The following is a 27,009-nucleotide window of genomic DNA, read 5'->3' as shown; positions in this document are numbered from 1 at the left end:
ATCCTAAAAAAAAAAAAAAAAAAAAAGACCCAGCTGCCTTAACACCCATCATGCAACCATTTCAACATTAATTACAGCAAAGCTCTGATGCTTAAGCAAGTGGTTTCTAGAATGGCACAAATTAAAACATACACACATATAAATGTATGTGCTTATATACACTAAAAGGGACGGTGGCGGGGGGGTGGGAGGTTGGGGTACCAGGTGGTGGGTATTATAGAGGGCACGGCTTGCATGGAGCACTGGGTGTGGTGAAAAAATAATGAATATGTTTTTCTGAAAATAAATAAATTGGAAAAAAAAAAGGGGGACTCTATTATTTTAGAAGAGATCCATCCCCTCTATGCAACCCCTCCATTCTCTGTGTCCCTGCTGAGTTTTCTATGATGCTGTTAGACTCTGCATGGCTGGGAGGGGACAGCCCGGCGTAGAAAATAAGGCAGAGAGTATGAGTGACTTAAGTGAATCAGTGGCCAAATTAAGAAAATAATTCAGAAGACCTGCCTCCGAGTCTCCCATCCTCCTTCCAAAAAATCCTTTCCGGCGTTTCTATGCAAAGTGCGTTTTCAAGGCTTTTCTTGGATATCTGGGGTTTAATCAAATTTTTCACAGGACATGAAGGAGAGAGAGAGAAAACACACTCCTTTCTTATTGAATTATTTTGATTTTTGTCTTTTGCGCTCCTAGCTATCCAGACTGTCGAATAAACCAGTTCTGATTCATAAATAATAGTTCCATTATATCTACTGTGCCACTCGTCAGAGCACCTGAAATTTTAATTCACTTGTTCAGCTAAATTTCATCCTCAGTTCATGGCCATAAAATTCTTTATTGACAAACTTTCAAACCAACTTTGACTCTGAGGTATCTAGTCAACATTTTTCTTCTGTGTGGATATTAGTTTATTGAATAAGTGGCATCTGTTTTCCTCCACATCACTGGCCGAGTAGGTATTTCCTTTTGACAGCTTTGCAGGATTTATGGCTTTGCATGCTCTGAAGAAAAATAGTACTAAGCAAAAAATTCCAATTCATTACCTCTTAGTACTTAATTAAGTTCATACCCACGGCACACTGGAGGTGAACCCTGAAATGACTGTGACAGCAAGCAGAGCAGCCAGCTATATTATCTTAGGAAGACAGAGAGGATTCTGATGAGCTTGACCTCATTTTTCCAGCTATGATATTCAGGCGTGCGCCATCTACTTTGCTCCCTGTTGGACATGGGCAGAACAGCGTGGACACCAAGAGCAGAGTCCTCCCCATAACCCACAGCCCGTCTCGACCATAAAGTCCAGCAGGGGCCCCACCATTCATCTGTGCCCTTCCAGAACGCACACACCTGCTGGGTTCCAGAACCCATCACAGGGTTCTCCCCCACCCCGCCCCTCCATAGCCCCCACGCAGGCACAGTGCGGCCGGAGGAGGCGCCCGGAAGCCCGGCGGGCAGAAGACAAGCCATGAGGTCGCCCTGCGTGGGGAGCAGCAAGACTCGGGGTTACCTGTCGGGGTTCTGCGTGCACACGTGCATCTGTAGGAGGATCCGCTGCGTGAAAGTCTTAAAGCACTGGCCGCATTTCCAGAGATGCCAGTCGCTGAACTCCGAGTGGAGCTGGCTGGTGGAAGTTGGGCTCGCGAGCACTCGTTGGTTTTTCACGTTGATCTGGTTAAATCCTGATTCCATGGGCCCAGACTTGTCCAGGAGAGAGAAGTTCCTGGTGCAGGGAGTCTGCGGGAAGACCACGGAGCGCTGCTGGGTGGCAGGGGGCAGCTTGCCGCTCTTGCTGAACGGCTGCAGGACGTCCTGTCTGCACATGGCCTCCATGACCGTCGAGGGCACGTTTACTGGGAGAACAGCAAGAGGGTGACAAGATCAGTTTTGCAGGCCTTGAAAATAAACACAATAACACACACTTTAAAAACAAACAAACAAAACAAACAATCCTACAGATCAAGATTTTAAAATTTTTTCTGGACTCCAAAGTAACACAGGAAGACTCTTTGCCTCGGGGGGTGGGGGAAGCAGGCTTTTTGCAAATTCCTAGCTCCCTCAATGCCTACTTATTTAGCAAATACTATACGTTCAGGATTGTTGGCACGCTGTCTGTGCCTCACAGAGTTCACTTACAGGTTGAGGCATAAAGTCTTCAGAATGAGACTCCACACTGCCTCTGAGGTTTAGAGGGCGTTCAGAAGTAAAAAACAGCAAAGGAGGGGGAGAGAAAGGGTGGCTGCCCACAGAGGGTAAACGTGAGCAATGCTGAGAAGGTAGAGATACAGGCCCTCGGGATTTCAGGCCTTCCACTGGACCTTGCCAGCACAGAACATTCCAGAAGCACAGGCTGAAAGATGAAGGCAGCAATGTGAACGACACCTGGAGACAGAAGTCTGGCACCTTGGTGGGGCGGTGATGGAGACAGGCTGACCAAGCAGGAATGGGTTCTCAACACCGTGGGAATAAGGGATATAAGAGGAGGTAAATCTCAAAGACTCCTTAAAGTCCAAATAAATAAAAGACATCAGACCTAGGAAACAGACACAGAGTGTTTCTGTACAGAGAGTGCAAGAAAAGTGTTCAGGGTGGGTTTGAGTCAGGTGTGATTTACAGACAGGGTGCAGCAACTAAGGTAAGAGTGGGGGGGTGGGCAACAGAGTAGCGTGCCAGCAACTCGGGTTTTGGAATCAGAAAGACCAGGGGTCAAATCTTGACTCTGCCTTCTGTTACCTTGGTGATCTTAGGTAAGTTATTTTAAAAAACCCACAAAACTCCCTGTGCTTCAGTTTCCCCATCTGTAAAAGGAGGCCAGTGGGAGGAAGAATCCTAGAAGTAACAGGAGCATGGCGAAGTGGTTGAGATGTCCTCTATCTTAACTGCACTACCTTTATCAGTCTTGGGATGGTTGGCTAGTCTGAAAGTCGAAATCCCCAATTTTGTCCTTGGCGAAACGTAAAATGGGTCACCCTGAGGATTAAGTCAATGCATAGACAGTATTTAGAAAATGCCACGGTTGCTACTCCACAGATGTGGCGCCCTAAGGAGCGCGGGGTTCATCCTGAAACCTCCTGTTAGGACATGTAAATGAGACAATGAAAGCGTCCCTCATGAGGCCTCCCATCAACGGTAGCCACCATTCCCACCACTGTAGAGAAGAGACTGGAAGGAGGAAAGATGGATGTGGACTGCAATGGTGGGGAAAGAACTAGAAGTAAGAAACACTTCTGAGGACGGGAGACTAAGAGAGGTGAAATCAGTTTCTTTTTTTAAGTTGTTATGTTGCTAATAATCTGGCTCATGCACTTGCTGGTCAACTCACATGGGCAGAAGGGATCAGAACCTAACACACTTTGAAACTACCATTCTTGTTTTAAGTAACTCCTGCATCGATAACATGCATTTATTGGTTATTTCAGGGGTCAAAGAGATGAAAGTTTACAGGGTGGGCAAGAGAAGAAAATCAGAGACCAAAAAACTGGAAGAGGTTGAAGGGCAAAAAGACAGGGGGTGGGAAGGAAACCATGGCTCTGGACCACTGGTTCAAGGCCACATGGAAGAACACAGATGACCTGGGGGCTTCTGTCCTTCCCTGCCACAGACCATCACGAAGATGCCTATGTAGCACACAAACTCAAGCAGTTCAACAGCGAAGAGGGAATGGTGGTGGGCAGTGACCACCAGGAGGCTCCATGTTTGGGTGGACAGGGAGGTGCCATTCTCAGTGGAGTGTGAGTGGACTGTTGCCATTAAGGACTCTCCAACCCAGAGAATGTTCTGTAGAATTTTGATACAGCTATGCAGCTGTATCAGCTCTGATGCAATGATACAATGATACAGCTATGATACAAATAACACCAAAAGGAACAGCTCTGTTTATGGGGCCCTGGCAGCATGGCCCATCCTGTCTTGGGAAGGGAAAGGAAAGCAAGAGACTGACAGACCTGGGGAGACCCTAGGGTCTGTGCAGCAGAATGCACATTTATACTCACAGGAGAGGCTCTTAAAAAATTAAATCAGGGGTGCCTGGGTGGCTCAGTTGTTAGATGACTGCTTTGGCTCAGGTCATGATCCCAGAGTGCTGGGATGGAGCCCTGCATCAGGCTCCCTGCTCAGCAAGGAGTCTGCTTCTCCCTCTCCCACTCCCCCTTCTTGTATTCCCTCTCTGGCTGTCTCTCTCCCTCTGTCAAAAACAAACAAACAAACAAACGAATGAATGAATCAGACTCTCTTGATAGGACCTGGACATCTGAACTTTAGAAACTCCCCCAAGTGCTTCTCATGGACCATCGGGTTTGAGAATCACAGATCTAAACCAACCCTCTCTTCTTATGAATCAAAAAAGCTGAAGCCCCAGAAGGTCCAATACTGGCACGTGCCCAGGGTCACACAGGCAGTTAAAGACAGCTGAGCTGGAAGCTTTAGCCTTCTAACTTACAAGGCATTCTTTTTTCTGGCCACACTTGTATCTTGTCACTGCTCACAAGCTGTTTTTCAAAAATAAAAGGAACATTTTATGGCTAGTACAGTGTTTTCTCTGTGTGTGTGTGTGTGTGTGTGTGTGTGTGTGTGTAACTATATCCTATAAACATGTATGTCATATACATACATGCTATATATACACCTTTACACACCCATGTACACATTCATGTGTGTCCGTCTTTATCTTATAGGTAAATATTTATGTGTAATTTTGACCTCTGAGGCAAAAGTGTATAATCAATATGAAATCTGTCCACACAATTTAGGCTTCCAAAAATAAAAAATCACCGCACACAGACTACTACTCTAAAAATCGGCACTGAAAGGTAAGGAGGGATATTTGACACAGGGGCTTGGTCCTTTTCTAGCAAAAAGTAACAGCAGCATTGTCAGAGATCAGGGCAGAACCCGTTTTGTGTCGCCTGTTTATAACTAATCCAGAAGCGACAAATTACCGGGGAACCCACACATTTTCAGGCAACTCGAAGCTCTTGCAGGGTGGTAAGCGCCAGACCAACAGGAAGGCACGGTGGAAAGATCGTTGAATGAGGATACCACTAGCACGCATGAGAGCAGGGTCACCAGCCAGAAGCTTCGCCGCGGGAAGAGGAATATAATGCCTTTGGGGGAAATTAAAGCAAAGGCAACTTTACGTACAGATTGTAAATTCTGACTTCTCACCTCTCCTGAAAAATAACCTAATAAATTAATTTTCCCCAAAATGGTTAAGGTCACATCCCCTTTATACGAAGCATGAGAATTGGTGGGCAAATGAATTTAACTTTAATGATCAATGTCAACATGGTAATAAAGAAGAATTTACACCAGTTTGTATAATAATCTGGGATATATGGGATCCGAGGTAGTAATAGTATCAGGCAATAACGGTGCAGATGGCTGGAATTAAATTATGCTCTTTCTCGTTATTGCCTTCTCTGTGATGCCTGAGAGCAGAGGTAATACGCTTTTTTTTTTTTAAAGATTTTATTTATTTATTTGAGAGAGAGAGACAGTGAGAGAGAGCATGAGCGAGGAGAAGGTCAGAGAGCGAAGCAGACTCCCCATGGAGCTGGGAGCCTGATGTGGGACTCGATCCCGGGACTCCAGGATCACGCCCTGAGCCGAAGGCAGTCGTCCAACCAACTGCGCCACCCAGGCGTCCCCGGTAATACGCTTTTAAACTGTAAGCAGCAACAATGAGACACTACTTCCCTTTTGGTATACACTCCTCTACTCTAAGTATGGCTCAATTCAATCCTGTTGAATGAAATGAGCATGTAATGCAGAGAGAAGAAAAAGTAAAGACGGGAAAAATAGCAATGAATCTGAGCTCTAAACTGTCCTGCAGAGCTTCTACACATTTCCATAAGACCCTAGAAATCGAGGGAGGATAGCTTTTCATTTTTTATTCATTTTTAAAAAGATTTTATTTATTTATTTGACAGAGAGAGAGAGAGAACACAAGCAGGGGAAGCAGCAGGCAGAGAGGGAGAAGCAGGCTCCCCAACTGAGCAGAGAGCCCAGTTCGGGACTCGATCCCAGGACCCTAGCATCATGATCTGAGCCAAAGGCAGATGCTTAACTGATTGATCCATCTGGGCGCCCCAGGTGCCCCGAAGTATAGCTTTTTTAAAGCAGGACTTAAAGGACACTGAAAGCTGTTCTTCCTGAAAGGCAGCCTCGCCGCTGCCTACAACAATTCAAAGTATTAACAAGACACAGGACCTTATCAGAGAGGAGACAGCCCGTCCAGACAAATGCAAGATGCCCAGAGATGACTAACCAAAGTGACCTGACAATGACACACCCAGCTAGTACAGTCTCTTCCGCCTACCAAAGATGAAAAAGTAGAGAGCAAACTCTCCAAGTCCGAAAGGATCTAGTGTCAAGGAACCACATGAACTCCTCCAACCCAGGCAAATGAAAAGGCTGGGAACGGCAAATGCAGAATCCCCAAAACAAACCTTCGTCCATTCATTCAGCCCACAAATACCTAATAAGCGTCCACTCGGTGCCTGACACCCCTGGTGCTGTGGGGTTCCAGCAATAAGGAAGCCCCAGCCCCTGGCCTCAGGCCACTTACACTCCAGTGAGAGAGACAGATACCAAACAAAGTCTTTACAAATATGTACTTACTCTGTTTCATCAAATCTAAAATGCCATCAATTGCAGGTTGCTCTGTGAACAATCACCACTCATTGCCAGGCATCTCCCAGGTTCAGAAAGAACAAAATGGGAACAACGTATGCGTGTTGCTACAAGCAGATGCATGTTATGAGAGATACGAAGGGGTTCCTAGAAAGCGTATCACTTCTGTGGTTACAGTTGGGGTGTGAGGGGCAGCTTCTGTAAGGTAGTGACCTTGAATGTGAGTCCTATAGGGCATGCAGGTATCAGGTGGGAAGGAGGAAAAAAGACAATGCAAGAAGATGAAATGTGGGCAGCTCGGCCATAGTGTCTGTGTGGATGCTGAGCAGCGAAGGAGCTCAAGAGAGGATGTAGGATCTGTAACAAACTGAATGGGGCATGGCCAGTCCAACAACACTCAAATTCTCATTCTGTCAAGCACGATGGGAGCCACACAAAGTACTTTCTGGAGACTCTATATGGCCCATGGGCTACTGTACTGAAGAACTGGGGATTCATTATAAGAGTAATGGCAATCCAAGAAAGGGTTTTAAATTAGGGTATGAGGTGATGAGATTTATGCTCTAAATGCATCACCACTCTACACCGTTACATGAAAAAGTGAGGTACAGAACACTGCATATAGTACGTTACTATCTGCAGAAAAGGGCAAGGAGAAGAGTGAGAGCCAGAGAAAGTGAGGGAGAATATGATCTAATAGAGTAGACACACACACACACACACACACACAAATGTCTGGAAGAAGATCTGGTTATCTATCAACTGACTTCTAAGGGGATTTATATGTCCATAGCACTTCCTGGATTTTTACCTATGGAACCAAATTCCCTAGCAACAAAACACACAAATGAGCTGAAACAATAAAATAAGAAAATCAATGAGACTTCACTTGGGCCGTTGTGACGCCGCCGAGGAAAATGTGACGTGCTGGAGACTACTGCACTAGTCCGTGCCAAAGCTGATGCTCTCATTGACCAAGGGGTAGCAGAAGAGATGAAAAGAAGCGCATGTAAGAATACCTAATCAACAGGGTTTTGTAGCTGATTGGAGAGAAAGGTGAGTGAGAGTGAGGTGTTGGGGTTTCTAGAAAGAACTGGATGAATGGGGGTGAGCTACTGGACTGGGGGAGAAGCAGAATGGTTTCGATGGTACATGCGGAGCTGGACACTCTGGTGAGATACCAAAGGCAGAGGTGGAGTAGATAAGTGGACAGGAATATGAAGCTCAGTAGAGAGGATCTGGATTAGAAATACAAATCTGGAAATACCTAAGTCGGGTCCTTGGGGAAAAGACTCTGAAATGGAGATTTGCAGTTCTGAGGGCAGGAGGACCGTGTCCATGGAGGAGATGGACAGCTCCGGAGCTAGGGAGGTACTTCACAGTTCTCCTGCTCTGGGACAGGTGAAGCAGTCCTTAGTAGCCCCCACATCGACCGGTCACTGGACATGGATTGCATGGAAGGGCAGCACGGCTGAGGGCAGAGATGCTCTCTTAGGCAGAAGGTAATTCCTGAAGACAAACTCATCTGCAAGCTGACAGCCCCTTCTTCTCCCACAAACTGGGGGATGAGTGCCTCGAGCTAATAACAAGGTTGCAATCTAGGTAGCACACATCAGCATTCCCAAGTACCCAGAGAGATCAAATCCTTCAGGACAGTGGACTTGCTTGTGTTTTTTGGTCACTTCTTGCTGCAGGTGCTTTTCCAGCGGTGCCGTCTTCTGCTGGGAGTCCCTGCAGATACAGAGGCATCCCTATGGGGTGGCTTCTCTCTGCTTCTTCTAGCACCCTACAGGTTTCTGCGGCTCTGGACCGATCTTTGTTTGTTTGTTGGCCCAAGGTTTCTATAGCCAGCAGGTAGTACAAAATCCAGCCCCATAACACCCCAAGGGCCAGGGCTGGTTTTTACAGAGCAGCACTCGGTTTTTCCCAGCGGCCTGAGATGACATAGCTCCTTGGCTTCCTGGATGGTGGGGAGTCTTTTTCGGGTCCTCAGTCAGAGATGGAACAGTAACTTCCAGTTCTTGGACTTATTGAAGAAGGGCAAACCCAACTTCGCATGGTAGACAAGGGGCCTAGAACCTAGACGTCTCCCAGCTAAACTAGAGCTCGGCACAATCCCCCTCAGCTCGGCTTCATGCCCACGGCCGCGTCACCAGGTTCCTGCACTGTGTCTGCTGTGTTTCTGTGTGCTCACGTGCCTTCTTCTAGACTTGAGGACAGGGCCTGGGCCTGTCATCCCCGTGTTCCTCCTCCCAGGGCTCGACCCGACAATACTGCAAGCTTCTCCAACTTCCCAGACGTAAGACCTGAGCCTGGGCCTAGCTCCTCCCTGTCGGCCAGACAGCAGGGGTGAGGGGCCTTATGCAGAGGAACCCCTTTTTGTTTCCTGCTCTGTACAATCGAGAGAAAGAGGCAGCGCTGATGTCAGCGTGGGAACTGCGGCAGGGACGAAGAGGTCCACATTCCTCTACCTTGGTGTCACAAGGCCAAGGCAGAAAGAGCAGCAGGGAGACTTGTTGAACATTGATTCCTTTTTTTTTTTTTTTTAATTTCCTCTGAAATGAATATGAACACACTATGGTCTTGACACTCGGTGGGAGCTAATCCCCCACCGGAAGCTCTGGGGAGCCTCGTTCCTCCTCACGGAGGCAATCTGTCGACACCGGCTTTGCTTCGGGCTCTTCAGAAAGGCCCACGATGGATGGAGCAGCTCTCTCCTTGGAGCTCTATTACATTTACAACCCTGGTTTTTGAAAAAAAGAAAGAAACAGAGGAATTGCTTCCAGAGCCCCAAGGTCTGTGTGAAACGCTGTCTTCTCTTTGAGGCCCTGCAGCTTCCAGGGGCTTGTCTTGAGGGTGCCCACCTTGAGGGCGCCCACTGTTTCACGGGAGCCCCTGGAGGGGACGGTCTCTCAAGCCTCAGCCCACCGCACCCACTCAGGAGGAAACGTGTACTTGCATCGTTGAAAGGACCAGGGGAGGAAAATGATCTTTTAAGACGTGAAAATGCTCAGGAAGTATTATTCGCTAAGTAAAATCACGTTTTCCTTGAACATCTTGGGCCACGTAACCATTTTGTTAACAAAGGAAACTACGGGGCTGAGATGTTTCATCCCTTCAAATAATGGTGACAAAAGTCTCCAGACTGCTCCAGGAGGCGCTTATTAATTGGTGCGTGTCCGTGGCCCGACAAGGAGGCTCTGCTGAGGCATTTTGTCACCTAAGTCTCTGGTATCCAGAAGCCTTTATTTTTTTAAGGTATCTGATTTATTTTGTGGCTAGCTCAGTGGGATAAAAATTGTCTTTGAATTGCTAATCCAGTTGAGATGATTTAAATTACTCAGGGCTGTGGAAGGCTATCTGTTAAATTATCTGTCCATGCCCTTTCACACATTTGTGCTTTTAAATCACACCCAGTATTTTCTGTGTGCAGAAGAAGGAGCCCACATTATAAAGCAGTCCTGGCTCTCTCCATGAATCCTGTGGAATGAGAATCCATCTTAGAGTTAAAGTCATATATCTCCCCTACGCTATCTGATGAAGCTTTCCGCCGGTTTCTTGGGTGGCCAATCACATGACAGATATATGACTTGGAGACAGGAACTGAAATAAAATTCCTGTAATACCCTCGGGGGAAGGGGGGATTGTCACCATGGAGCATTTTCATCAATGACTTCATTTTCTTCAAACTGCCCTCCACCCTCACTTTGAGCTCAGAACTCCACGCACAAGAGCCGCTTGGTCTACCTCCTGAATCCACAGTACTTTGAGCTGCTGCGGTTTTTCAGTTTTTCTTCTGAGGATTTCAGGTGCTAAATGATACGACAGAAACCCTGGGAGAGTTAATGGAATTCAATAATCAGCAACCTCAAGAGTGCTTTAAGCAGTCGGAGACTAGGAGTCTGGTGTTTCCAGAAAATACCCTTTTGTCGGCACTTCGGCACCGAATCCAAGGACCAGATGGTACGCTCTTGAATACCTACTGTCAGGTGACTGTGAATGGCACACAAGACCCCCCAGTTCCTCCAGCCCGATCCTATGTAACAGCATCATGAGGTGGAAGCAAGGTTGCAAATGTATGACTTCCACCTCAGAGATCACATCAAGGGTAAGAAATGCATTCCCCAAGAAGTCATTTCCATGGTGGTTTCCATTTCTCCCTCATAACTCAGGAAGCGGTCATTCCATCCTTCCGGTTCCTCAGACCAAAGCCCTAGAGTGATCCTTGACTCCTTTCTCTCTCATTCAGCACCTAAGGTGCCAGCAAATGCTGTTGGCTTTACTTTCAAAATGCATCCAGAATCCAACCACTTCTTACCGCCTCCACCATGTCTACACTGGCCCAAACCACCACCATCATCTCTCCCCCTGGATTCCTGCAAGAGCCTGGAACTGGATTCCTTGCTCCACCCCCAAGCCTTGCTGTCTGGTCTCCAATCAGTGGCCAGAGTCATCCTCTTAACAATGGCAGTCGGAATACAGCACTCTTCTGCTCAAAACTTAAGCACCACTGTAAGCGCCCTTCGCATGGCCCACACTGAGGAAAAGCCAGGCTTCTGCCAGGGGGTCCTTGTTCATGCCCCACCTGATAACGAAGTGACCTTCTCACCTCATTCGCTCCAAAACACCCTTGCTGACCCTGGAAACACTGTTCCAACAGGCCAGGGACATCCCCATCGTAGGGCCTCTACCCTCTTCACCTCACCACCGGGAACACCATTCTTCCAAACAACACGTGGCTGACCCTTCCCCTCCTCAGATCTCAACCCCAAGACCACAATCCCAGTGGGGCCTACCCTGATCACTCGGAAAAGCCACAACTCCCGACTCCTGGCATGCCTCCTCCCTTCTCTGCTTTCATCTCTCTACAAAGCGTTACCACCCAACAAACAACGTTGTACCCACTTCTTTAGTCATGTATTAATCTGTCTCCCTCCACTAGAATGTAAGCTGCATGAGGCAGGAATTCTTGGCTGCTGTATCTGTAGGACCTATAAAGACACACAGGCCCACTGCAGGTGTCCGATAAACACCCGAGCACGGAGCGAACACATCCTTGGGCTCCGAGCAACTCATAAAGATAGCTCCGAGGACAAAACAAACTGTCGAGGCTTTGACAGGCTTATTCTCAGACGCTTCTGGACATGCACACCACAATAAGTAAGACTTGCTCACAACTCATAGGACTATAATAATACAGTCTTCAGATCTGTAGTGAGTTCGGTTAGAGGAAACAGAAGACCTTACAGGATTTTGGACATGCCTACAGATCAATTCATACTCCAGAAGATGGGGGTACGTCAAGATTCAGGAGATAGGTCCATGTTGGCAGGTCAGGGGGCCGGATATTGGGGTCTTTCCATACAAGGACTGTGGTCTAGTGTGAGGACAGCAAGGGCCTGGAGACGTGGGGAGATGGCATGTACTGGTCACGTGTGCATAGCTGCATTTAACACCTGCCACACACGCACGTCCAACACTGAGATCTGCCTCCATGGAAACAGGCACTCCCTCAGACACTCCCCCAGAGCATGACTGCAGAAAAGAACTTTCTGGTAGAAACTTGAGAAGCAAGAGGAAGGTACTGAATGTCTGAAGATTCCTTTCTTTGATTTGAGATTGGTTTGGGGTTAGGGTAAAGGAGAAAGGGAAGGCTGACAGGAATACGCTTTTTGAGGGTTCTGTTTTTTCGCCAAGAACATAAGGACAACGTGGGAAAGAAATGTCTCTAATTGTCGCATTTTCCTCAGGAATAGCATGAACACTTTTTTCGTTTTTAGATTGTGTGTGTGTGTGTGTGTGAGAGAGAGAGAGAGAGAGAAAGTCAGTGGGAAAGGAAAAATAACACTTCTTTTTCAAAATGAAGTTTGTTCAAGAGAGCTCTTCTCTCTCCATCTTTTTCTGTTACATAATCCCAAATTATTAGCTTATCACAATTATCCCTTGGCAGTTTGGGGCCAACGGGGAAAAAAATGATATCACCGGAAACCATTGTTTCTCACTGGAAACCCCTCAGAATGACCTCATTCTCTTCCAAATCCTGGAAATCACCTTCAAATATTTTCCCCCAAATTGATAAAACATAAATACAAATTTGAGTAGAAATGGCTTCAAGTTTTGAATTTGCCTGGATGGTAGAAATTATTATTATTTTTTTAGAGATAACGATGGCCACGGTCATAAAGATAGAAGAACGTTATGTGGTTTGTTTTAGACTAAGACATTTAGGGAGACAAATTCCTCAGGGATAGGTCTACAATTTTTGCTACCGTTTCTCACTCCAAGGACTACTTAGGAGGAGGCACCCCCATTAACCAGAGAGCTTTTTCTCCTCATTACATAGCACTGTTTTCTCATTATTTCATTTTTGCCTATAGCGTGCTTCTGGCTGGATGGTGCATCGCTTGAGAGCAGGAGCTGTACCTTGTTCTGCTCTGGTCACCCCACTAGGAGGCAAGCAGGGAACCAGACACATAGTAGGTACTCAGTAAACACCAGTGGCCTTCACCTTGCTGCCAGAGATCATTTAAAACTCTGACAATGGTTGTGGAATCGTCAACAGGTGAAGCAAGGATGGGCCTGTGGGAAGTCGAGACGCCCTGTGAGAAAGCAAAGGACAACAGAGGGAAAGAGAAATCGAGGAAACAGACTCGTGCACATTTGCAACACGCATCAAAGCGAACCGTATGACAGGAGTCTCAAGCAATGCTCTTAAGATATTAGCTTTCAGAAAGAGGTATTGTGAGAGGTGAATTCAGAGCTAAAATAAAGTCTTACAGTTTTCATCCTGCGCAATGCATTGTAAGGGGATCCCAAAGAAAGACGTATAGCTGTCATTGTACCACACCAGAAGCTCGGTGCCCCTGGGGATATCTATACAGGCTCGGTAGAATATATTCGACCTATTCAAAACAAAAGAAAACCCAGCTTAGTCAGAGGTACATTGTTATCGGCCCCAAAAAAGTTCTGCCCAGCTCCATCTAAACAGTTTGTTTGTAATAAAATCTGTACACCCCACCTTATCATTCCCAGCAACCAAGCAGAGCCTGCACCCCAGAGCAATAAACACCTTACAGTTTATTTCCACAATGTCCCTCCACAGAACACTGGGGCTGAAGAGACAGATACAGAGATAACAGAAAGCTAGGGCTCATTAAAAAAAAAAAAAAAATCCCAACTCACACTAATGAGAAAATTCTGTCTCTTGGCAAATCACAGACACTGGTGCCTCACCCTCTTGTATAAATTAATACTAGTAATTTCTGATTTGAAGGAAAAGCATGACACATGTTCCCGCCACTCGGCATTGGGAATCCCCAGATTTGCAGTATAATGAAGCAGCTTTGGGATCGAAAGACTGAGGGAGGTTAAAAAAAAAAATCTTCCCCATTGCCTGTCTCCTAAAGTTTGATACAAGAGAAAAGAGAACCCCTCTTATGGGGAATGAATGGAAATTCAATAAATACAAGGGGAGCGCTTGACTCCGGCTGAAAGATTACCTTGCGAAATGATAGAGGGAATGCACTGAGAAATAAACATTTTTCATAACAGCTTCGGTACTGTAAAGAAAAACTCACAGATTTAAAAAAAAAAAAAAAAAGGAAAGAAAGAAAGAAAAAATGAGGAGACCGTGACCAGTTTCCTCCATGAAGAATGGCTACACATAGGAGCCTCAAGTTCAAGATAAAAGTGTTTAGGGTTGGTGGGCCTTAAATTTAGCCTATCTGTAAGGAATTGGCTGTAGCACGGCAATTTGTTCCTTGTATAACACTGCAGACATCAGGCGAATCCTTCACCACATTTTTCACGGCAGTGAGATATGCACTTGTCAACATATTTCGTCACCGCAAAGTGGCTCTTGGCAATAGAATCATAAAGATCAATAAAAAAGTGCAGATTCTCAATATTTTACTCGCAGCTGCAAAAATTTCATTTATCTTGTTATTTTCCTTCCTTGCTGCCATTCTGTCTCACGAGGGCACTGCTAGCTAAGCAGAATGTTTTTCCCAACATTCTATGAATATCTGACAAAAACTCCAGCCAGTCGTCCGGACCTCACTACACCCTGCCTCCCTCCCGCAACTCCGAGAGCTGTGCATTTTATTAATTCTTTCCACTGCTACATAAAAAAATCAAAATTGGAGCCGAGCTATAAATCACTGGCATCTCCTAACTTGAGAAAAATTGAGTCGACTTTGTACTTCACCCTTGTAACATTTCATCTCTCGGTTTGGCTTCCCTTAATATAAACACAGCGCCCGGCAAATGAATGTGCTAAAACCAAATGACACACTTTGCCGCTGAAAGAGCAGAACTGTTTTCGAGCGATGGGTGGTCTTCTGAGGCACTGAGTAGGCCGAGAGGGGGGAAAAAAAAAAAGAAGGAGAGGGGGAAAAAAAGTGTAAGCGTACACCGTTCCTTACAAGCGGGCAGAGCTTCCAAAGCTCGCAGAAATCTCTGCATGTTGAAGCACTTCAAAGGGATTTTTCCCTTTTCAGATAATATTTCCTTTGCTGACATGTATTTAGTATTGTGGTTGGATGACTCATAAAGATAGCTCCGTGGCGTCCCAACGCAGTCGAAGCAGAACACATGCCAACAAACATTATTGTCAGCCTCAAAATAAAAACAAAACGTTCAGCGAAGGGTCAATCAATCAAGGGTGCTTTGAAGAAAATTCCATTTAGATATTACAAATCATAACAGAATGAATCTAAACCAGCTGACTCTTCGTGAAGAGGACATTCATGTACAATAAAAATGAAGCTGGCTCTTCAGGGTCCAACTTTTCTATTTTCTTACTCTTGGACGTGGTCACTGGTGATGGATGCCAGTTTTTTTTTTTTTTTAATTGTGTTTTTGTAGTTCGTTTTAGAGTGATCCGAAGTAATCGAAAACAGATCGGCAGAGAGATCTAGACATTGAAGCGCCGTCCTGGGAGGGGGAGCTGTAAAACCCACTCCAGACTGACAGGTAGGTGACTGACTTACTGACTTGCCCACCTTCCTCTTGGGGGCTTCTTGCTTCCCCCCGATTCAGTGTTTGCCTCAAGGGCTCCCCTGGGGTGATCTCTCCCCCGAATGAGAACAAGCACAGCGTTTGCTCATTTTCTAGCTTCGAGTTTCATCAAAGCTTCATGACAGAAACGGGGCTGCTCTAGAGCCTGCACACGGCCGTGTAACCGAACACCGCCATGCACTCTTGCACCAAAACCATTATTTAATGAACTTTAACGGCACGAGAAACCAAGGCAGTGAGTCACACGCTGCCCAAATGGGTTCCTTTTGAACTGGAGACCTTCGGAGAGGCGGCCAGATCCGTGCAGTCTTTAACCTATAAGGGGAAGAAAGCCCCCTCCCCCTTCCCTTCCCCCCCCCTTTTCCTTTTTAAGGGCTTCATGTTTAAAAACTAAAAAAGAAAAAAGAAAGAAAGGAAATAAATAGCCACAGGCAGGACTCCAAGTTGCCGAGTACAGGGCCTTCTGCTTTGATGTGTCTGTGGTGCCTAATAAAGCTAAACGGTTGCTTCTGATTCTAAAGGGAACACGGCTGTTTATAACTGAGGTCATATATTTATCCGGCACATGTTTTCGAGGGATTTTGAGGAAAGGGCTTTGTTTCCCCCTCTGTGATCTGTTTTTGGGTTCTCGTCTGGACTCCAGCACCAAGTGGGGATGCCAGACCGACAGGTGCACCGAGGGGAGGCGGGAATCCACCTGGCCCCTCCCCCACCCACGAGATTCTGGGAAACGAGGGAGGCAGGCCCCGCCTCCACTCGCCCTGCCTTGGGCTCTGCGCACCCTTCGCAGGATAACCGCGGCTTCTCTAGGCTCTGCAACTGCCTCATCCCCTGAAACACAGTCTGAACTGTCGAAGGGCCAAAGCCAAATGCTCTGGCACCCTCCGAGGGAGCAGGAGACGGGATGGCGGCTCGGCCCCTGCCGCGGAGCCCCCGAGTTTGAGAAGAGCAGCCTCGCTGGAACCCTCGGGCAGGGTGGGTGCTCGTGCTCCGTTTCCCACGCCTCTGTGCGAAGGAGAGTTTCCGGAGGCAGCAAGCCTGCAGAGCACGGGCTGCAAGGGGTCTGGGGCTCAATTTCTGTGCAAGCCCATGTCTGCTTAGGGGATGGGGGAAGGGCGATCACCCCACACGGGCGGGGTTTCCAGGCTCACTGAGAGGCCCTGGCGGATGTCTGGGTTGATGACACTGAAGGAGCCTGACCACGTGCACCCAGGGGAAAGAAACCTTCCACAAACACCTTTATTCCTCAATTTTCATGACGTGACTGTTGCAAGAACTTAGGAAGCCTCCAGAAACCTGGGGAAAGAAATCCCTGTCCGTCCCCGCAGGCTTCTGCGGGGTTCTCCACAACCAGCAGCAGGCCTGAATTCCTCAATGCGAGCCGAAGGGCCGCAGCTCCGTTAAGGGGTAAATCAAGATATACTTTACCTGTACTGAACTACTGTTAGATTCTGCTCTCCGCAGTGCCTTGCACATCGGATATACCTCATCCAGCTCGACTTACTAGGCTCCCCACCATCAATAAAGTGCTGTAGTGTCCCATCTTGGTCATATATCTAGAGAAGAGGTCAGAAGGTCAAGTAGTTAGAACAGATCATCAGCAATCATTTCCCCTGCTTCCCTCGGTGTCTTTAGGTGCCGGCTGCAGAAACGGAGGGCCTGTAGGTTTGTTTGGGGTGGGGGGCAGCGGCTCATCAGAGCCTGTGGAAACTCAACCCGAATAACGGGGAAAATATTCTTGGGTGATGCAAGTCGACCATGTTTTTCTTATCAAGCCCATCTTCCCTGTATTCAACATATTTCTGGTATCTCAAGGATGTGAGGGACCATGTTTCCCAAAGGATATTTAAACCTATTTTGACAGGCTACTCTTAAGTAATGAGCTGCTGGATAAACAAAGCAAGCTGAAGGGAGAGGCCACACGGACATGGCTGGAACATCCACATGGGAGGCCCCCGGGCTCAAACACGGAACTGTTCGACGGTCCTTGGGAGGCAGTGACCGTCGGTTGGACAAGCTCAGTGACACCCAGCAGAAAGCAGGTGGAGCATTATGGAAATACACAGAACTGTAAATATTAAACAAAAACAAAAACAAAAAACCAAAAAACAAAAATAAAACATCTCCTCCCACTCTGATTTAGACGAAATAAATGGACTATCACATCGCAAAAGATGTGGGACTTCAGCTGTCAGGTTCTGAAACTATAAGGAGGACTGTCAAAAAGAGAGAGAGAGACCCTCAAAAAGAGCAAGAAAAAGAATTTAACTGCTCTGTATGGGTTTCAGTGTCTTCACTGAGATTGCTTTAAGGCACCTTATGCGAATTTGCTTTTAAGATCATTTTCAAGGAAATCAAATCTGCTTCAAACCAGGCAAAGAGCATGGGACAAAAATTCTCATGCGTAACATCAGTCCCGTGCCTCCCCAGAGTCAGCACTGACCACCAAGGTAACTGGCTTCCACCTCTGGAAACCAGGTCAGCCCTGGGCACCTTGGCAGATATGGTCTCGATGAGTAGGAAATGAGGGGTTTCCATAAATACAGCAACTCCAGAAGGGACTCCCAGTCCTAGGGGCATCCGGGAAGGAAGGGGTACAGTTCTCAGAAGGACCACAGTATGGCTGGTCCTTTTCAAATAAAATCAGCGAGGGGATCCTGGTAACTGCTGGGGTATTCCTCAAAGCATCCTGACAAATCATGTCTCTTACCCTCCCATCAGTCTTTCCAGTCTCTTCCAAACAGACAAGGAGAATATGTCTTACAGACAGACTTGTTGGTTACAGTAGACCCTAAAATTATTATTGTCATTCATATTAATTTAGCTCAGTATTTCTGTTCTGGGGGCCAGAGGGCTTAGTGATGACAGTTTCTTTTATTATCTCCAGTCATTTTAAACAGCTGACTTTTTTTTTTTTTTTTTGCTTTTCTTCAACTCATTTGTCTCCACTCCCAACCTTTCCACTAACCCCCCTCCCCCCAAATAAAAGACATCAATCTAATGAAGGCAACTATTGGAGAAACTTTAACTGGGTAGTGTGAGAGCGTGATCATAGCTGATAATTAAGGTCGCCTGGGACAAATAAAGAGATTCCTAGATTATATTATATTTAAGATTAATGACCTTTTTAAATTCCTGGTCTGAGGATCAGGGCAGAGAACAGAATCATTTCACACGGCGGATACATCTGCTCCCTGAGGAAACGAACGATGGGCTTTGCATTTCGGTTCAATCCCATGGTAGTTATTCTGTTGTGCTTACTGTTGTTGTGTCCTTTTTAAGAAGCTAAAAGATTCAAAGCCTCAACCCCGAGTTTGCTGTTGACAGCCCGTGCGACACTGAACAAAAGCCATCAGTTCCTCAGACACCAATGTTTATCTAAAATGGAGCCAAAAATGTTGATGACCCAGCCCTCTGCCCTATCCTTCCCTGATGAACAAACTTTCCTTGAGAGATGCTGGTGAAAATAATTAAAAAGCATTCTGAGAAGTATAAGTCTCCTTTGTGCTCCTAGCTAATGGCATCAACAGCACGTAAAACTCTAACATGTGGGGCGCCTGGGTGCCTCAGTCGGCGCCATGCCTGCGGCTCAGGTCATGATCCCAGGGTCCTGGGATCAAGCCCCGCTTCGGGTTCCCTGCTCAGTGGGAAGCCTGCTTTCCCCCTCCCTGCTCTTATGTGGGTGCCCGCTCTCTCTTGCTCTCTTTCCCTCCCTCTCCAATAAATAAATATTTTTTAAAAATCCAACAACATCCTAACCTTTACCTATAGTGGCTGCTACCAAGAATGATGGCTCATCTGAACAAATTACACTAGCCAATCGGCCTTGAAAATGAATATAAAGGGGTTTCTTCCTACATTCCCCCAACGATGTAACTACAGGAATCCAACCATTTTTGCCTGCCTCCTACCTGCCCGGAGGGAAAGTAGATGGATATTTGTAAAGGGTTTTCCCCAGCATCACACAGCACACCACAGGGCATGAGGCTTCACTGATTTTACACCATTTCATACAGAACCGGGATGAAAATCTCAGGTGCTCCGTTAGATCCCATAGCTGTGTACCCAATCAGAGTTGAGGCAACTCACTCAACCTCGATGTGGTTTTTCTCCCCTGGCCCCCAGCACCTGGCCATCACCAAATCCAGGTGAATCTGCCTCCTAAGTGTTTTCCGAGTGTATCCCTCTTGCACCTTCCAAGTCTCTACACCGTGGCCAGACAGATCTTTCAAAAAACAAATCTGATCACATCCATCTCACCTAAGCTCCCCTGCCAAAATAAAAGCTTCCTAAGCGTCATAAAATATCAAGTCCCAACAACGTAGATTCATAGCATGTGGCATTTCCTCAACAGGGCTCATTGTGCTAACAAGACCAGCACCTCCTATCAACGTTATTTAGAGAGACCAAAAATATATGTCTGCCTACTTGACTGACTCAGGACAATCCTGGACCCATTCTGGTCCGTGCTGTTAAGAGTTAACATTTAAGCTCAGTGTTTTTTGGGAAAGAAACAATGGGCAAGAAAGTACTGATGATATTTCTTACTTATTTCTCTGGTAGAAGAAGAATTAAAAGCGGGAAAACCAAGATACCGAAATGTAAGCCTAAACAGGAACTAAGGATGATCTCCTCAGAAAAGCTCTAGGGACTCATTTGAGCCTCATCATTACTCTCCATCATCAGTTCAACTTTGTTTCCATTTAAGCGTTCCCTGTGTTTAAAAAGGGGGTATGTGGGGGTGCCTGGATGGCTCAGTCAGTTAGGTGTCCGACTCTAGATTTCAGCTCAGGTCATGGTCTCAGGGTTGTGAGAGCGAGTGTTACATCAGGCTCCGTGCTGACCATAGAGCCTGCTTAAGATTCTCTCTCTTCCTCTCCCTCGACTCCTCCCCACCATGAAACTCCTCAAGTAACTGAACCATACAAGGACACGGTACCTCTATCCATCTATTCTACCGGACGTGGGGGCTGACTTTCTTCCTCCAAGATGGAAGGAACTTCAAGTGAAGAAATGCTTCAGCAAGTTGCAGGTTAGAGCAACAATTTCAAGTTCAGGAAGGTGTTTTTGGAGGTTGTGTTAACATCTACATCTGTGTGACACTAAAATGAAATTTTAAATTAGATACCTAGTAGGTCTTTAAACACTGAAGGAATTTAAGGAGATTAATTAATGCTGACACCAACATTCATTTTCCTTTCCTTTCATTTCAAAAGATTTAAAATAAGCAGAAAAATACCAAAACCCATGCACAAAGTGCTGAGACAGTCCTCTCAGGATCTACAAATATGTTAAAAAGGTCAGAAATTTGATTCATTCAAGCAGTGACAATGAAGGCAAGAGAGTGAAATTTATATGAAGAGAAAGATTCATTCTGGAAGAACGCTGAAATAAAGCATAGTTTTGCTTTAGACTTTGTGCTCTGTTCTAAATGAACATGAAACAACCAAAGTTTTAGTACTTGCTCCATTCTTTCTGAAGCAGCCAAAAAAATGACCTGGTGAAAGTGTGGGAAATTCATGTAACGAAGGTAAAATTTTGCAGTAAAATAGTCTTAAAACTATAGCAAGTATATCTGACATATTGGTTTTAGAAAGTTAGCTCCAAAAAAAAAAAAAAGACAAATAAAAAAGGAAGAAGGAAAGAAAGTAAGCAAGCTAGCTCCAGCTTTCCTGAAAAGGATTGTAAATAAAGCACAGTCATGTTGGAAAACACTTTGGCAACATCAAAATACAGCTGATGATGCATAAATCCTAGGACTCAGCAATATCACTTCTAGGGAACTTTTCCACTGAAACCCCCATATGTGTGCCCAAGGAGACAAGTCCAAGGGCATTCATGTAGCATTGTTTGTAATAGTAAATAGTGAGAAATACTGAACTATCCATCATCGTAAGAAAAATAAATTGTGCTTTAATTATCCAATACAACAGTATAAGACACTTAAAGAAAATGAACGAGATCTGTTTGTATTCAGGTTGGGTTGATATGGATAAACATCAAGAACAGAGAGCAGCCGATTAAGAAGAACAGGGTGCCGACAGATACATTTGATACCATTTGTTAACATTTCAAAATATAAAAAATAACAATAGCATATTTTATGCTAGCATATTGCAATATACATGTAAATAATTACATATAGAGTAAAATTCTGAAAACACACTGGAAAGGTTCCTGATAACTTTATCAGAGCACCAGCCTTGGGAAAAAAAAGGAATGGAAACAAAATAAAGGGAATTTATCTGAAGTTTTATCTGAAAAGCTTCATTTTTCTTTAAAAAAAAATCTGAAGCAAATACGGCAAAATCTTAACACTTACTTTTTTGCTGACCTGTAAACTGACATTTACACATTATATTTTGTGCTTTTTGGATTATTTTTCAAAAAAATCAAAGAGAAAAATATATGAAAACCTAGGCATTTATTTCTTTGTAGTTTGGTTTTTGCATGTGTTGTTAAAAGAGTGAAGCAGGCTATCTTACTCAAGGTTAAAAATGCTATCTGAGTTATCCTCCTGGGAAAATATTTGTAATACCTATCACTACATTATCAGGCACTGATTTCTTTGGTGGTGATGTTGTTGCTGTTTTCAAACCATTGTTTTCGGTCTGCACTTTCTCTTTTTCTCTTTTATCAATGGAACTGGAGAGATAAAGGGGAAAGCTAATTCTTACCTTTTTAAGGGGATTTTTGCAGTTTTCAATCCAATAATATCTACTGGGACGCCACACATGTGGTTCAAATAATGATCACACATTCTCAGTTATGAACCGTACATGGCATTAGCTGAAAACTACCATGGGAAAACCGTGCATTTATCACAATCCTGGATATCAGGGAGCACCACTCTCTCCTATGATCTTACCTTCCTAGAACATGAATCTACTTTAAATGAGAACAGGAGAAGTAAAGAATACACCCGTTTTGTGTTATAAACACTAATCCCGAGTGGCTGGTCCGTGGCTTTGTCATTTATAAGCACTGCCAACTTACATTAGTGATAATAATCATAGGAAATATAGAAGTCAACAACTAAGTGGGGCTCATTTCCACATATAGCAAGAAAACTATCTTCTGAATGGTAGTAACTGGGCACACATTGGCAGCTCTGAGCACTCTCTTTCTCCAAAGCTAGATCTGCAAACTGGGGGCTCTCAGGCTGAACTTAAAAAAAAAAAAAAAGATGAGTCCCCAATCTCTGACAATGATACAGTAGAGCAGAGAAAAGAAGGTCACCCCCTTTAGATCAGTCATGTGCTTTTCCAGTTCTCCACAGTCTCTACCCCTCCCTATTGTCTTCCAGGCTCCCTATTTCCCTAATTTACTCACCTGCTCAGCCTCATTAAGCATTTAAGTTTGCAATCCCAGCCATAAAGGAATTATTGCTATCACTAAAACAGTCTGTGATAGCTGGGGGCACTTTCAAGGAAAACCATTTGAACTGCTAATGTGGAAACAACTGCAAACATTCACTCCTTCTGTGCTGCCACCATCTGGTTGAGATCCAGGCTTTCTGTGCTGCAGTTTTCCAAGGAGTCAGAGAGCAGAGTTCATGTCTGTCTTTCTTTCTTTTTTTTTTTTTTTTATCAGCAGAGGCTTTCCATGACCTTTTTAAACAAAGGATCCCCTTTAATGCAAAGAAGTTGTCAAATTCCACATAAAAATGGAGAAAAAGAAAATCCCCCAGAAAGTACCTACCAGTCGCCTGACCTCACCCTTCCTTTTGGAGGCAGCTGCTGGGCTATCACCAAGGGCCCGCAGCGCACTGGGGGACCCTGTTTGAAAAACCACAGGCCTCTGGGAAGATTTCAGTCACCCATTCTTCTGCTGGAATGCAGGGTCCCTTGGCTACATGCAGAGCCCAGGAAAATCAGATTTGGAAGGAACCTTAAAGGCCATCTGTCCCAACTGGATCAGTTTGTCCACAAGGAAATGAGGGCTCCAAAGTCGGTGAGTTAAACAAAACGAGACTATGAGTCCCCGGCAGACTGAGCTCTCGTTTCCAGCCCCCCGTCCACCCACCATCCCTCTGCCTTCCCACTGGGAGTGTGCTGAAGCCTCCCTCACCTCCTCTACTCCTGCCAGGACCCTGAAGAGAGCCAATGACTCCACACAAAAGGAACGTGACTTAGAGCCTGGACACTTCCTTCCACAATCTGGGTCCTTAAATTTCGGCATGGAAAAAAAAAAAAAAAATCCAATGGTTTTATCTGAAAAGGATTCGCTGATTTGCAGTAAGTAGGGAAACATTGCTGGCCCCCTCTCCTTTGTTTCCACACCTTGGCCTGTCCCTGTACTGAGGCCCCAGACGCCAGCATTTGGTCGCGCGGTGAACTGCCAGCCGCCTAAAGTGAGGCCGGCTAATGTGAGAGAGGCTATTTCAGGCCCAAACATCTTAACACAGGGCCTGGCACATAGGAGGACCCCAAAACACACAGAAGGGAACTGAATTGAATCCTCACAATAATTAAAACTCCATTCTAAGCACTATCTAACAAGGCTTTTATTTTATATTTATGTATTTTTTAATACGAAAGTGTTTTTTTTTTTTTTTAAAGACTATTTATTTGAGGGAGGGGGGTGTACATTCAGGAGAAAAAGAGCATGAACAGAGAAGAGGGAGAAGCAGACTCCCCACTGAGCGGTGAGCCTGACTCGGGGCTTGATCCCAGGACCCTGAGATCATGACCTAAGCCGAAAGCAGACGCTTAGCCTATTGAGCCACCCAGGCACCTCTCCACGTGGGCTTGTAAAAGAAAATATGATATCCTCCTTGACTCTTACTTCTTTCAATTGTATGAAATGCAAAGATGAATGTCACATGACGATTAAAATGTAATAAACAATTCCCACAGAAAAGGGCCAAGAAATGGTCTTTGGGAGTTTTCTGGTTTAGACCTGAAAACCCAGCCCTGTTTTAACTCCTTCTGCCGCAGCTCAAGGAGCCAAGAGGTAGGGAACACCAGATACCAAGATAGCGTCTCCTATGTCCTCTACCTCTTCTCCACAGCACCCCCTGTAGTGCCCATCTTTCTGGAACATTCAGAAAAGCAGGGTCTCGATAATCAAGTGTATTAGGAATTTGAGAACCTCAGTTGAAAAAACACCCTGTTTGCCAAGATGGATAAAGAATCGTGTTTCACTGTGGGATTCCTTGGGGTGAGGAGGGAAAGGGTGCAAAGATTTTGTGGCCCGTGGATAGCTACACAGCTATTGCCACGGAAGATTAATTCTTGAGTGTTTTGACTGGGTACACTTAAAAACCAGAACACCCTCTGATGCTAAATAAAAGCTTTTACTTTTAACAGTATGGTTGTTCAGGCAACTTTCTTAAGCAGTATCAGCGAGAAAACACCACGGAAGTCCCTCCAGTCAGGAGTGCCCAGAAAGGGCATGTGGGTATCAACTCCAAAGCGTGGAGTGGCCATGAGGCTCTGGACAGTCACTGAACTCTGGAAGAAGTTGAGATCTTCCTTGAAAAAGGGATGCTAACGGAAGTCCCTACATCGAAGGGCTAATAGAAAGATCAAATGGGCTGGTATATGTGAAATTCTGAAAATAGAGCTGGGCACACAGTAAAAGCCCAAAGAATGTTAGTTACCCTGAGGCCGTCACAATAATTAGATTGGAAACATCTGCCCAAACATAACCAACCAACCTGCTAGGGGACGCTCCCCACCAGGTTCTAGGCGTACTCTGAGCAAACCCATTACGGCTAGGGTTACCAGACCACGGGCTCACTGAGAGCAGGATAACACTGTAACCACTTTGTAAATTTACCCACAGGCACCTTACATAAGCCTTTGTACAGACCAGGAAATCAACTTCTGTTCAAAGAGAGAAAGAGAGAGAGAAGAAAAGGATTTGATGTGACGCAAGTGAGATGTACGAGTAAAACAGTCATTCTAGTTGGTGCTTTTGTCCTCACAGACAAGCCTATTACAGGAGAAAACTAAATATTTTAAAATGCCGCATGGATGTGAACACCGTATAGAGAATAGGGAAATACCTCTTCGATCCTACATTTCTGACTTTGGAAACTTCAATTTCATGCAGTGTGATAAGAATGTCATCCCAGGGGTGTCTGGGTGGCTTGGCTGGTTAAACATCTGTCTTTGGCTCAGGTCATGATCTCAGGGTCCTGGGATCGAGCCCCACATCAGGCTCTCTGCTCAGCAGGGACTTTGCCTCTCCCTCTCCCACTGGCACTCCCACTGCTCTTGTGCAAGCAGGCTCTCTCTCTCACTCTCAAACTAATAAATTAAATCTTTTTTTAAAAATGTCATCCAAAAGACACAGGTACCCACTGCACCTTTAAGAACATACCTGGGGTATATTTTTAACAAACAGGCATTTATCACATGTGTTTTAAATTAACTGTGGCCTCAGGATCCCCAAAGCCCCTCAACAAACATTACTACTACAGAGCACTGTTTGATCTCTGAAGTCAGTGGCATTATTTGGCCAGAGGAGACCTTGACTTAGGGGGCCTCTATGAACATGAACATGTCCAAGGTTGGCGAGCTGTTGGAGCATTCAGACGAACTGGCCAAGGAGGAGGGGACATCTGCGCATGGCAGCCTGGAGTGTCCCACAGCCTGGGAGCACCGTCAGTCAGGGAGCACCTGGCTTCCCAGTCCAGAGAGGGAGACAGCGAGAACCGCACCACGGTGGTGGGCTCCTAACGTCCTCACTCGTGAACTTCCACATCAAGCGAAATGAGGCCACAGTTCACAGCATATCTGCAAAAGCCCAATGGAGCTTGTAAGGTAGGTTAGAATGCTACTCTGCTGAACAGATAAAAACCTTGGGCTAACAAGGGTTAAATGACTTGCCCGCAGTCATCTGTGAGTTTGACAAGGACAACCCCCACTCCGTCACAGGCCACCTCGTTATTGCTTTTTTCATCATATCCCATTTGTCCTACTAGGGAGACATGTAGAGCTTTTTCTTTAAAAGCATGTGAAATTCTCCAAGCGAGAGTCATAAAAATGCTCATAATGATTAATAACGTCATGCATGACACAAACTCCTATTTTCAGAGCACACGCCCATTGAGTGAGAATTACTTAATCTATTAGTAACATTGACCCAAAGCAAGCACGCCGCTGAAGAAAGGTACAACCCCCCAACTTGGGGAAAAATCACTCTGCTTCCCCTGGCAATGACAACCCAGAACGTCAAAAACCGGGGGAGACATTAAGTCTACGGAGAAAGAAGCATATGTTACAAGGAAAGCTTCTTCATTAAACCACCTACTAGCTGAGTGTGCCCATATTTACTTGTGTTCAGTTTTTCAACTTTTATCTCAGATAGAGAACCACAGGCTGTCTTATTCCAGTAATTTCTCCTTCCTCCCGCCACCAG

At 45.5% G+C, this 27,009-nt stretch overlaps 1 protein-coding gene across 1 annotated transcript in view; it reads right to left on the bottom strand.

The window, feature by feature from the left end:
• The window catches only part of PRDM6 (PR/SET domain 6), a 102,366-nt gene that overhangs the window by 14,951 nt on the left and 60,406 nt on the right, over positions 1 to 27,009 (bottom strand). Inside the window, exons 3-5 of the mRNA XM_044263827.1 lie at positions 17,068 to 17,195; positions 13,399 to 13,523; positions 1,502 to 1,844 (exon numbers count right to left, since the gene is read on the bottom strand). Coding sequence (XP_044119762.1) covers positions 1,502 to 1,844; positions 13,399 to 13,523; positions 17,068 to 17,195 — 596 coding nt within the window. The remainder of the gene's footprint in view (positions 1 to 1,501; positions 1,845 to 13,398; positions 13,524 to 17,067; positions 17,196 to 27,009) is intronic.

This window comes from Neovison vison, chromosome 1 (assembly GCF_020171115.1).
Source record: "Neovison vison isolate M4711 chromosome 1, ASM_NN_V1, whole genome shotgun sequence".
NCBI lineage: Eukaryota > Metazoa > Chordata > Mammalia > Carnivora > Mustelidae > Neogale > Neogale vison.
The sequence above is the reverse complement of the archived record's forward strand: the minus strand, read 5'-3'. Positions and strand labels throughout refer to the sequence as shown.